The 13,026-nt window shown below is 36.5% G+C and overlaps 1 protein-coding gene across 1 annotated transcript in view; it reads left to right on the top strand.

The window, feature by feature from the left end:
• The window catches only part of LOC107698200 (solute carrier family 25 member 36-A-like), an 11,990-nt gene extending 3,087 nt beyond the window's left edge, over positions 1–8,903 (top strand). The window contains exons 3-7 of the mRNA XM_016499163.1: positions 2,406–2,483; positions 4,775–4,875; positions 6,179–6,245; positions 6,414–6,703; positions 7,820–8,903. Coding sequence (XP_016354649.1) covers positions 2,406–2,483; positions 4,775–4,875; positions 6,179–6,245; positions 6,414–6,703; positions 7,820–8,013 — 730 coding nt within the window. The 3' untranslated portion in view covers positions 8,014–8,903. The remainder of the gene's footprint in view (positions 1–2,405; positions 2,484–4,774; positions 4,876–6,178; positions 6,246–6,413; positions 6,704–7,819) is intronic.
• Positions 8,904–13,026: the final 4,123 nt, after the last annotated feature.

Here is a 13,026-nt window from a genome sequence, read left to right as displayed (position 1 = left end):
CAGATAATAAGTCATGGGATGAATGCCCTACATTGTGAGGTCAAACTTTTGACCGCTATTGACAGAATTTGACCATATTTTCAACATAATTTCTTTTAATCAATTTCACTGTCTGCCTTTTCTCTGTTTCTCTCAGATGTGGAGGCACGGTGGGTGCGATCCTGACCTGTCCGTTAGAGGTGGTGAAAACGAGGCTTCAGTCTTCCTCAATAACACTTTGCATCTCTGAGGTGCATCTGAGCACAGTTAATGGAGCCAGCGTGGCACGTGTGGCTCCTCCGGGGCCCCTACATTGCCTCAGGTATGTTTAAACAAGTTAGACCTCTTTGCATTTTATAAATATATAAAATATACTAGCTCAACAAATATTATATATATATATATATATATATATATATAAATTAATTTATATTATAATATCTAAAAATATTTTATATAATGATATATGAAATTGTGCAAAGACACAGGTTTATAATTATGTACAGGAGTGTTGAATTTGAGTAAAGATAAGAATATTTACTCGTCTGATTTAACATGTCAGTTTGAGTTCTGGATACAGGCAACACCCTGTACTGGAACAGTGCAAATGTTACATTTGCGTTGTGAGAACGTTGAGTCTGCGTTGCATTGGCTCAGTGTTTTGTAAACATTTGCTCTATGGTTTGTGGGCCTAAAACCAAGTATCCATTTTCCCTGCAAGAGGAAACGCCCCTTTTCTGTCGACTCGTTCCAAAAAATGTGGTCCTATTTCTTCACTTACACCACCAAAAGTAACTAAATAAAGTCAGAAGACAAGACAAAATAAAGAACGTTGGTTTGCAATCTAAGAGTTTGAGTTGTGGTTGGTTCTCCAGATGTAATATATAAGTATATACATTACCAAAGCAGAACTTCAGTGTTTATACAACACATATTGCATAATGTCTATAATGCCCTCTCTCTGCCTATTTCTTTCTGTTTTCTTCTTAAAGAGACTGTTCACAGTGGTTTCCACTCCCCCTTACCCAACCAATCGCTGCCCTGACACTAAAACACTGGTGCTTGGCTCTCGGTTGAGGAGTCTGTGTGTGTGTGTGTGTGTGTGTGTGTGTGTGTGTGTGTGTGTGTGTGTGTGTGTGTCTGAATCACTGGTTCTCAAAACAGGCCCCTTGTCCTCTTAGTTTAACTCTGGTTATACTTCACAGAAAGGTACCAAAATACTAAACACAAAGACATTTAGATCGACTTTGTTCTCGTTTATCAATGTAATACGGTGAGTAAATGATTCTGACATCATATACACTCCTTCATGGTTTATGGTTGTTACGCAACTTGTCCATGTTGGCGTAAGTCTATTTTGACTTTTTGACACCTGACGTTGCATTAAGTATTGTAGACTTTGATTGAACGCATGTCTTTTGACGTCAGCAACAAAAGGTATGGGAAGTGTTTTCACCTCCTTTTTAAAAGTTGATAAGTCTGTTTAATTGCTATACAGACTATGCCCAGTTACGCCCAATTACATGGGTAGCTGTGTTTTATTATTTCCATTTAGCATTGTTCTCTTCTCTTGCCTGATGTCTGTGACCTTATGTGGCACATTTTTCTGTCACAACGCTCCAGTTGAGAACCACTGGGGTTAAAGATTACATGGAGTATTAGGATTGTATTTAATGAAGTCCGTGATGGAATATAAATAACTTTTGCATGACCTGCTCAAGGTCGCCATTCATTTGATTTCATTTTTATTTAGCTTTTCTTTATGACTTGCTTTTATACTGTATGTGTGTGATGACAATAAGCTCTCACACCTCACACAAGAAGCATTTTTTACATGCGTCTTAGGTATTTCTTTGTTTGAACATGTTGTTCAGAGGTGTGTCTTATTGGCCGAGCGAAGGATTAAAAAAATATTTTGGTGATTCTCACAAAGAAATGTTTGGGTTATATTTCATTCCAAAGCAATTCTTTACAAAGGATAAAAAATGAATAAATAAATATGTGTTCATAATCAAATTGTGACCTGCTTATTGGGTCAATACATTTTATTTGGTGTAATTTTCATAACAATTAAGCACCCATTTTTATCTATAAATATACTTCAACAAGCAATATTATTATTTTTGCATAAGAATTAGTTTAATTATAAGTTTGCTTGAATTGCTTAATTGTTATGAAAACAAAGTCACAATGAAAAAAAAAATCTTCAATGTTCCTAAAATATAATTAATTTTCATGCTCAATAAAATGTTATATTTTTTTTACCATTTATTTTGGAGTGAAATATAAGACATACATTTTCCCAGGAACAGCATTACATGTTTTACCAACTCCAGAGTGTATTTATAATGTTCACAAAGCCATTCAGAATAAAAATGTCATTTGTCTTGTACTGCTGTTGATATGTTTATCTCTGTCTTTTTCAGATTAATTCTTGAGAAGGAAGGGCCTCGTTCTTTATTTCGGGGCCTGGGGCCCAATCTAATTGGAGTGGCTCCTTCACGGTGAGTGTTTGTCCATTCATACAGTTAAAATGGCAGATCAATACATCTCTATCTCAGCGAGCATTTACAGTAGGAACGTGTAGTCCTTAACTCTGTGTACTGAAGTGACAGTGAATCAGATGTAGTGCGACTGATGCAATCCCTGCTCAACCGGTAAAGCTGCAAATTTACAGAGCTTGGTATAAACACGCAGACACAAGTCTGAATTCAGGGTTATTTTACAGGTCGTCAGACATCAGCCATGCAGGGTGCAAATTTGGGGGAACCTGACCCCACAATTAAAGGGATAGTTCACCCAAAGATGAAAATTCTGTCATTATTTAATCACCTACATTTTGATGACTCAGTGTTTTTTTGTTTTTTTAAATAAAAATATAGTACAAATAGTAGTTTTCAATAAACATTTACCACTGAATTTATAATCGGCGTAAAGGTGATCAGATGTGTTTTTCAGGCCATTAAAAGTGTCTGAGCTCATTTAACACCAGTTGAATAAACCAGGTGTTAAATCCTGTACTTTTATGCCACTCCAGCATTTTTAAAGGTTTTCTGGAACAATGAAGCTCATAATCTGAAATCCAAATGGGCCGTTTCAGCCTTCAGCTGAGGTGTAACAAACCGCAGGCGGCTCCGAGAGAACAGCACGGCTTAAAGAGCAATTAAATAAACGAATGGGCATGATACATGGTGGTTTTAACATTTAGTGTCTGTATAAACAGATGTTTTACGTGCATGCATTCAGGATGAAGCACTTGTCCAGTGATGCACACAAATCGGCGCTGGACCTGTTACTTAAAGGGCAGCTTATGTAAACGTGTGTGTTATACAGACAGGAAGGTGAGATCAAACCTGAGATTTGTTGCGGAGTGTGTGGAGAGTGTTTTCCTGTTGGAGTGCTCACCGTCCATTAGTTAAGAGCTTCAGGATACTACATGTGCAAACATTTGTGAGGGTTTGTTGAACATGTTGTCCTTGTGAGAGCTGCTTACGTAGGCATCATAATCATCCAATGGGTGGTTCAGAAGGTGGGGAGCAAAATTATGTTGCATTTATCCTTTGGAAAAATCAAGCTTAGATTTGATGCCTGTTTTTGGAACATGGTAGATGGTTTCTTTCTTGCTGGTCTGAGCTGGAAATTAGCTGGTCATTGACTGGTCGACCAGCCAACTTGTTCCAAAACCCACCTTAAACTAGTATCAGGTTGGTTTGTTGCAGATAATGCCTTGGACAAGCTTACCTGCTGAAAAGAACATCTTAAACCAACCTAAATAATTTAGTAAGTTTCCCAGCTTGGCCAAGATTTACTAGTTGTGTTACTAGTTGTGAGAACATGGTAGATGGCTTCTGGCTGGTCTAAGGTGGAAATTAGCTGGTCACCAACCAGCTTGTTCCAAACCCCACCAGGAACTAGTATGAGGTTAGTTTGTTACAGATAATGACCAATTTGGACCAGCTAATGACCAATTTTCCTGCTGCAAAGAACCTGTTAAACCAGCCTAAATGGTAAATGGCTTGCTTGGTTTAGTAAGTCTTCCAGTCTGGCCATTATTATGTTAATTAGATAATTTCTGTATTTTAATTAAAAAAAATATTGCACATTGTCATTTGTTTTTCTCCAAACAATATGCAAATTCAAGGCTATGAAAAACAATGTAAACTATGCTGTATGGTGTGCAAAAATGATGCTGCATTATAAAATTTGGCAGCATTGCATTTATTCTTTGCAAAAATCAAGCTTAGCTTTGGTATTTGTGTTTGGAACATGGTAGATGGTTTCTAGCTGGTCATTGACTGGTCAACCAGCCAGCTTCTTCCAAAACCTACCTTAAACTAGAATGAGGTTGGTTTCCTCCTGAAAAGAACATTTTAAATCAGCTTAATTGGTGATTTGCTTGTCCTGGCTGGTTTAGTAAGTCTCCCAGCCTTGTCCATGGTGATGGTAATCAGATAATTGGTTTGCTCAGCTGGTTTAGTAAGACCCCCCAGTAAGTCTGGCCAAGATGATGTCAATCAGATAGATTAATCAGGTAATTGGTAAATGGTTTGCTTCAGCTGGTTTATCTGGTTGGCATCCCACACTGACCAAAATGGCCAAAACCAGCCTGGGCTGCGTTTCCCAAAAGCGTTGCAAGCTTAAGTACATCGTAGACCCATTAAAAACCAATGGAGCTACGATCAACTTAGGCTTATGATGCTTTTTGGAAACGCAGCCCTGACCAGTCTGTTGTAGTTCAGTAGGGTGTAATAGCATTGTGTGTTGTTGTTACTCATGTGTCCTGCTGTGTTTTCAGGGCCATCTACTTCGCCGCCTATTCCAGCTCAAAGGAGAGACTGAACTGTGTGTTTGAACCAGACTCCACGCAGGTGCACATGACGTCTGCTGGAATTGCAGGTAACTTCCTTTTATATTTGACCACGCAATCTAACTACATCCTGTTTCCTCAGTTTTGATGGGCTCATAAAATATAAACCGTTTATTGCTTAATTGCATGTGTAGATGTGTCTAGTGAATTGGAATTGCAACCGTTTCTTTTTGTTCCATGCTGTATCAGGCCAGTAAATGTCACAGAGCTCAAGCACTCAATAAAGATCCGGCACATGGCCAGAAGAGAGTGTGTTTCTTCTCGAGAAGGGTCTGGCTGCAGACATTTACTTGCATTCTCAGACTTGCACTCTCAAGACACCTGCACTTCCGCTAGTGATGTGCAGTTTTTTTTTTTTTTTTTTTTTAATTTTAATTTTATTTTATTTTTTTTTTACTGAATCTCTCAACATTCTACAACATTAGCCAGGTGGTGAAGACAAGAAAAAAGAAACTAAATTACAGTGTCACTTGCAATCATCACTTGCACTCTCCGATACCTGCAACGTCGTGCGTGTTGCCAATGGAGACGAGACGCTGTGGTGGTTAAATGATTAAAACTAATTTAGTACCATAACATACAGGGTACTGCACGTCATCTGTAGGAGAAAAACGTAATGCATTAAGTCATATTAAGTGTGTTTTTCAATGGGAGGAAAACGCTTAACGAAAGACTTTGCACATTGCGTTCATATTCTGCGGCCACGGATTTGCTATGCTATTATTATTGCTATGCTTTCTGTTGTTTAATAGTGACACTATCAGGATGACCCTTTTTGTAAAATTCACTGTTTTTTTTTTGTTTTGTTTAAAAGTATGAGGTTGGTAAGATTTATTAGTCTTTTAAAAAGAAGTCTCTTATGTTTACTAAAACGGCATTTATTTAGTCCAAAATACAGTAAAGCCGCTAACATTGTGAAGTGTTACAATTTAAAATGTTGTTTTCTTATTTTATATATTTTAAAATCACACAATCGTTCAGAAAATATTCTAATATGCTGATTAGCAGCTCAAGAAACATTTCTTATTGTTATCAATGTTGAAGTTCACTGCTTCATATTTTTGTGGAATCCATGATACTTTTTTTTTTTTTCAGGATTCTTTGATGAATAAAAGTTCAAAAGAACAGCATTTATTAGAAATGCAAATATTTTGTAAAAATGCAAAAGTCTTTCAGTTTTGATCAATTTAGCGCATCCTTCCTGAACAAAAGTATTCATTTAAAATAAACGCAAAATCTTGCTGACCCTTTTTGACGACTTTTGAAAGGGAGTAAGTTTTTTTTCAATTTAGTAAATTTGCATCTTAATCTTTCCTTTTCTTCTCCAATCAGGGTTCACGGCCATAACAGCAACCAACCCGATTTGGTTGATTAAGACGCGTCTACAGTTGGACGCCAGGTAAAGTGGCAACAGATATGTGACATTATGTACAAGTAGATTGTTTGATTAATATCCTTAGTGACTGATTCCTTAGTTACAGATTATAGTTTTAACATGATCTAATTATTCATGATTCCAGACTAAGTTTTGTATTTGACTCACTTAAGCGTGTTTTGTTCTTCACAGGAAGCGCGGGGAGCGTCGCATGAATGCTTTCGAGTGTGTGCGGCGTGTGTATCAGACGGATGGGCTACGTGGGTTTTACCGCGGCATGTCTGCGTCTTATGCAGGCATCTCAGAGACCGTGATTCACTTTGTGATCTATGAAAGCATAAAACGGCGTCTTTTAGAGGCCAAAGCAGCAACGCACATGGATGGGGCTGAGGACACTGCCAAAGACGCATCGGACTTCATGGGCATGATGCTGGCAGCCGCCACTTCCAAGACCTGCGCCACCTCCATAGCCTATCCACACGGTGAGCATGTGCTTGGGCATTTTCCCATCAGAGCACCATATCATCATAAAATCAGCATGAAACGTCATTCACAACCTATTTTACTTCCATAATGTGACCCCATTCAAAACGTTTGAATGCTTTTATTAAGCTAGGATGCATTAAATTGATCAAAAATGACAGTGCAGACATTTACAGTGTTTCTGAGGGTCTTAAAGTCTTAATTTACCGTATTTAAAGCCTTAAACAGGTTAGAAATCTGAGCAGAAAGTCTTAAATTTATAAAGACGTGGCATTAAATGTTGCATGCGTTGTAAAAAATGTCTTACTCAGTATCTTAAAAAAATCTGACTTAGTATTTATTTTCAATACAACTATTTAAACCTCTTTAAATCCATACGTAATATATAATCCATAATACGTTTACTTGAGAAAGAAAGAAAGAAGTCATGTTTTTTGCAGAATTTAAGTGAGTTTGTTTAAAAATAGAACAAATATCTGACAATGGTGTATGAAAACTTGTTTTTCCTTTAAATTGAATTGAATAGAAAATGAAAATGTTATTTACTCACCCTCATGTTGTTCCAGCCTTGCACGAAACAACATTTGGGTGAGTAATACATGGCATAATTTTGATTCTGGGTGAACTATCCCTTTAAGTTGATTTTTCTGAGCCTATTGGCATATATATGTCCTTTTGTTTTAATCATAAACTCACTAAATTTGGATCCGTTTCACAGAAAACCAGTTTTGCTGCTCATGTAAATTTCTTGGTTTAAGAATCTGTAGACATTTGCACTGGGAAAAAAAGACAAAATACTAAAAGTTAAAAAAGTTAGTACAGTAAAAGTTATTTCAATATTCTAGTGATTGGGAACTGTTCTTTAAATTGCAAAAACATTCAATTTTCAATAACATTTGTAATCAAACAAATGCAGCCTTGGTGAGCATAAGAGACTTGTTTTGGAAAACTTAAAAAAAAAAAAAAAAAAAGAAGAAATCTTACTGACCTCAAATGTTTGAATTGTATATAAAAAGAAAAAAAAGGATACAGACCGTATCATTTGGGTTTCAAGTTGGCTCATAATGGTTTGTAACCAATTCTGAGCACTTGTTTTTCTCTGTTTGGTTCTGCAGAGGTCATCCGTACACGGCTAAGGGAAGAAGGTACCAAGTACCGCTCGTTCTTCCAGAGTCTCAGCCTGGTTATTAGAGAGGAAAGCTATCGAGCTCTTTACCGAGGACTCACCACACATCTGGTCAGACAGATCCCCAATACGGCCGTCATGATGTGCACCTACGAGTTCGTCGTCTACCTGCTCGAAGGCTAAACTTTGACTTGAGGTGCCTCAGTATTCATGGACGAAGAGTTCTGTGCTTTCATTCACAATTTGGGAGTGTCTTCTGAGAGGATGGTGTTAGGAGAAAAAGGGGAAATGACTAAAAAGGTGGTGTCTAGAAAGCAATGTTCTTGGTTTTTCTTAACTTTCTGTCTTTTAATGTTCTTTAAAATTATGCTGCTTCTAAAAAGCCTTGACAGTCAGTTCACCTTTAGCCTCCTCAGAGTGTTTGTCCCTCTCAAACAGCACCTCACATCAGATCGATCTTGTATGTGGATTCAGCAGGTTATTTCTGTCAGAGAAGCTGTTCTAATGTTGGCAGGTCATTGTGGGTTTTGTCCGATCTATTGCTGTGCTGTAATGGCGATCAAAGCTTCACTGGATTTTCTCAAGCTTTGAGCTGGAAAGGAATTGGAGAGGATCCAAACTGAGGCTTGCTTCCTGTCTAGGAACAGCCAATCAGGGTGCACTTACACCATGCAATGCAAAAGCAAAAAGATCTTACATGGATGCATATACCTGAGACTGTGTGCACACATGTATGCAAAAAAAGATGTGTAAGAGTGAGTTTAATTGTTTGGACACTGCAGGTGGTTGTGTGCTAATCTCAGAGTGTCATATTTGTGTTTGCTGCCCATATTTGACCTTAATCCATGAATGTAACAATCACTGCAGCCAAAATACGTTGTTAGCACAAAAATACTTTAATAAATATATGTACTCGGCAGCAAAATTACTAATGAAAGAAGGTTTCATTCAAAGAAGAAAATCATTCAAAATTGAAAAAAAGAAAAGCAAGTATTATGCAAGAAAGACATTGCACTGTAACACAAGAAGTTTATTTCTTTGGCGGACATGTTGCACCCCATCCCAAAAACACACAATGAGCACAAAAAAAATTGAAGAGAGTTTGTGGCCATAGAAAAGAGTCTTATGCTGCAAAAGAAAACAGCATTTTTGTCTTTTTGCAGTAAAAATACCAAGACATCCTTTGAATAAGATCACTTTGCTTGAGAAGCAAAATTGCATTAGATATTAAGACATTAATTCAAGATATACTGTCTAAACTATTATTACTAAATCATTATGATTATTACAATATAATATTTCAGCATAAATCTGTTTTGTTAGATTTATACTTGACTCATTGGCAAATTTTTATTTTAAGAATAAATTGCTGTGTATATTTACTGAGAATGTCTGTCTTTATATCTATATTTATATTCATATTTATATTTTTGTTTCTCAATTTCAAGTGAATTGATCTTATTTTATAAGAATGTTTTAGTTATTTTCATGAAAACAAGACTAAAATACTGCCAAAGAATGTTTTTGCAGTGCAGACAGAAAAGGATATTAAAATATAAAATATTATCAAGATGTCAAAATTCATGCTTTCTCTTTATGATGCAGTTTTGTATCTTGTTCTCTCACACGTATGTCTTTATGATATGTCACGAGTCCAGTGTTGTTGTTGTTGTTTTTTCCTCCAGTGTTTGGTTGTTTTGTTTACAGTCAGTTTGGTGTGACCTGCTCTGTTGTCACTGTTCGTTAGGACATTAATATTCAGCAGTTGATCATATGGAAAAATAAATGCATATAAGAAAACAAAGATGGGCATGCTTATTTTGGTTTGGATGGAGATTCTGGGTTTTTCTCTTAAAGATGACGCACTAAACAAAAGTTCGGAATTTCTGATATGTCTGTTTTTAGACGTGGTGTCCTTCACACTGCTTTTCTTTACTTTATTTTTACTTTCTCGCATGCACTGAGATATTTTTGTTTGACACATGGAAAATCAATTTTACCCACATTTGAAGATGTTCCCAGCTTCACTCAACACACTCATCTGTCTTTTAAAGACATTTCAATCTCAGCATTCAGAGAGGTTTTGGAGGACGTCTGTCAACAGCAAACAGCCAGGATTTCTCAAGAAGGTCTGAATCATTTAATATGTTGTATTATCATTCATATTCTGTTGGAGTTAACCAACAAATTAACCTTGCACTTGTTTTGTTTTCTGTCTTCAGTTTCAAATGTCTATGTTGCAAATCCTCCAGAACTTAAGACCCAAAATGATCTTTTGCAGTGTAAGTTGAACTTAAGTTTCTTCAAGGCAAGCACTCATTAATTGATAAATATCAGTGGATATGGTCTGTTACAATGTGACCGTTTTTTGTAACCAAATTTGTAGACCTGTAGATTTATTTTATTTTAGATTTTAATTTTAATAAAAGATTTGTAGTGGCAAGAACGGTTTTTGTTTTTACGTGAATTGACATGAGAGCAATGACAATGTTTTTTTGTTTTTTTTCTGGAGAGACATTTTGTCATCTGAACAATCGTTATGTTGTTAAACAAAAATTGGACTCACTGGACAGTATTCTATCCGTACCAGCCTCGTTTTAATTTCTGTCAAAAACTACATATTTTACCATGACTAAGGTCTAATGACATTCTTTGAGACAGTCTGGGTATGAGTTCCAAGCGATCTGTAAAACAATGTTTTTGTTTTACTGATGTGGCTAATATTCCTATGGAAGCCTGTTACTACCACAAGATAAAATTAAATAATTTCTTTCTTGCCATTCTGAGTTTGTATCTCGCATTTCTGACACTTTTCTCTGAATTCTAAATTTTACATCTTGCAATTCTGTTTTTTTTTCTCTGCCATGGAGTATAAAATAAAAAAGTAATTGCAACTTTTTTTCTTGCAATTGTGAGTTTATATCATAGAATTCTAACTTTTTTCTCAGAACCGTGAGAGTCAGAATTGCAAGATAAAAAGTTGCAATTACCTTTTTTTTCCACATAGGTCTATTCCTGCCCTTTGTTTATAGTATTTCCTCTGCATCTATAGTGGGGGAGATTGTTTGATTATGGAGGACGAAACCTGCAAAAAACAAGAATACGTGTATTTATGCACATATTTATTTATTTGTGTATTTATTTATTTATTGTTTTTGCAGGTTTCGTCCTCCATATTTGATAGACCTACTGAGCGCTGAGATTTGGCAGTTGTAGATTACCGCAGTTGCGCATTAAAGTATGTGTTAGTTTTTTGTTTTATAATATTACAATGTGGGTTGTGAGGCTGGCAATTAATGTGTTGTTTCTTTTTCAAGGGGCAGCAGCCACTATTTCTTATTGTGCTTTTAAGTTTTCTTTTGTTTGGTTTACCTTTGTTAGTGAGGTATAGCCTATAGGTCCTGTACTGAACTGCGTTTAATAATGTTTGCATTGTATGTTTGTTTTTGTTATTTGCGTTGTATTGCTCTCCTCTGTTTGTGTGTTACATTGTTGCTTTGTACAGGACTGACGATTCTTGTGGTGCTCTTGTATGTAATGGTAATTAAGAGCATTTTGCTCATTGTTTGAGGTAGCTACTACTTGCTGTGGGTTTTCTGCTTTCTTCTCTTTCTCTTTCTCTACAGGTGGCAAAACGAAGCAGTGTGTGTGTGAGCAGGCCTGACCTTTCTTGCATGTTGAAGAAAGCTTTCCCCTCCTCTTATGAATTCTATAGACTTACAGATGTTTTAATTGATGTTTTAATATGAGAAGATCTGTGTTAGGATAATCATTTTTTTTGTATTGATGTTACAACTCTTGAGTTGATTCTTTCAGCTTTGCTGTGCTGAAAGTCCTTTGGTGTTCCCAGACAAAAGTGACCAGCTTTAAAAATTGCTTGTCAATCTCTTATTATGCTGTATTATCACCAATTCTTTCATTCAAACTTTTTATCATCTTCTCCATAGTAACTATTAGATTTTAAAGGTGACAAATGCTATATTGTTTTTATTATTAAGTGCTTTTGCTTTGAAATAGGAATGGGATCATTATATTTCTGAATAGATTACCTTTTTTCTGAACACTCGTAGTTATTATTACTCTTATAACACTCTCTCTTTCCTTTGGGACAGCGCACACGCTCATTTTGTTTACGCACTGAAAACCAGGAAGTATTTGAATTCAAGAGAAATGAAACCTAATTCACCACTAAACGCGTACTTCAACCTCAATACATCCGCGCTGCTGTTCTTACTTTGGGGTAAAGCTGTGTAAAGTAAGTAATATTTGAGTAGTGTTTCTGTCGAATTAGGTACCGCAGTAAAGATAGTTTGCGGTTTGATATTCAGATTTCTTTTGGCTATAAATACGCAGCGCGCTGTCATAGACATGCAAATAATACCGAATATCGTTCTCCATGATTTGTGAATGCAGGTGACGCTGTCCTTCGGGCCGAAATCAGTTTTTTTTTCGTAGCGGCTCTTAATTTTATAATGCCTATAGCGCCAAAAGTGGGACACTTAGAGGAATGAAACCGGTGTCATATTCACCAGCTTGATCTGTGATTTTTTTCACAGTTAAGCTCTTGTCCGTAAACCCCTTGGTAAGTCCGCTAGTAAGGAATGTGAAAGAAAGACGTTCTTCTTGTTTAACGTCAATTATTATTATTAAGAAATGTTATAATGTATTACCAATAAACACGCAGACTGCTGGAATACAAAAACATTGTTTTAGGTCGAGCTCGATTTGTGAAAACTTTCACAATCGCATTTTATCGTGTGGCAGTGTTTATCTTTGCTCAGCCCCCCGTTTTTTGTAGCCTATAGGCTAATAATGTCATTCGGTGCTGTTCCTGTGAATAACGGTTTCCAATAACATCAGAATAATCGAAAACCGGTGAAATATCAGGTGGTGTGTACTTCCGAATGTCCAGCAATTCGTCTCTGGTGAAACTGATTGCAGGGATATAACTAAAGACAGGACAAACTAACAAAAACATAAAAACAACTGCGGAGCACACCACGGAGGCAGCCATCAGCGTCGGCACCATCTTTAAAGAAGATTAACCCTTCCCTGATTCATTTACATCACTATTTTGATTTGTGAAAACTTTCACAGTTCAGTTTGGGTCAGCTGACCCTTCCCTAATTCATTTACATCACTATTTTTATTTGTGAAAACTTTCACAGTTCGGTTTGGGTCAGCTGACCCTTCCCT

Source organism: Sinocyclocheilus anshuiensis, unplaced genomic scaffold (assembly GCF_001515605.1).
Source record: "Sinocyclocheilus anshuiensis isolate Anshui unplaced genomic scaffold, SAMN03320099.WGS_v1.1 scaffold3203, whole genome shotgun sequence".
Taxonomy (NCBI): Eukaryota; Metazoa; Chordata; class Actinopteri; order Cypriniformes; family Cyprinidae; genus Sinocyclocheilus; species Sinocyclocheilus anshuiensis.
Note: the sequence above shows the minus strand (reverse complement) of the source record. Positions and strands in the feature narration are given on the sequence as shown.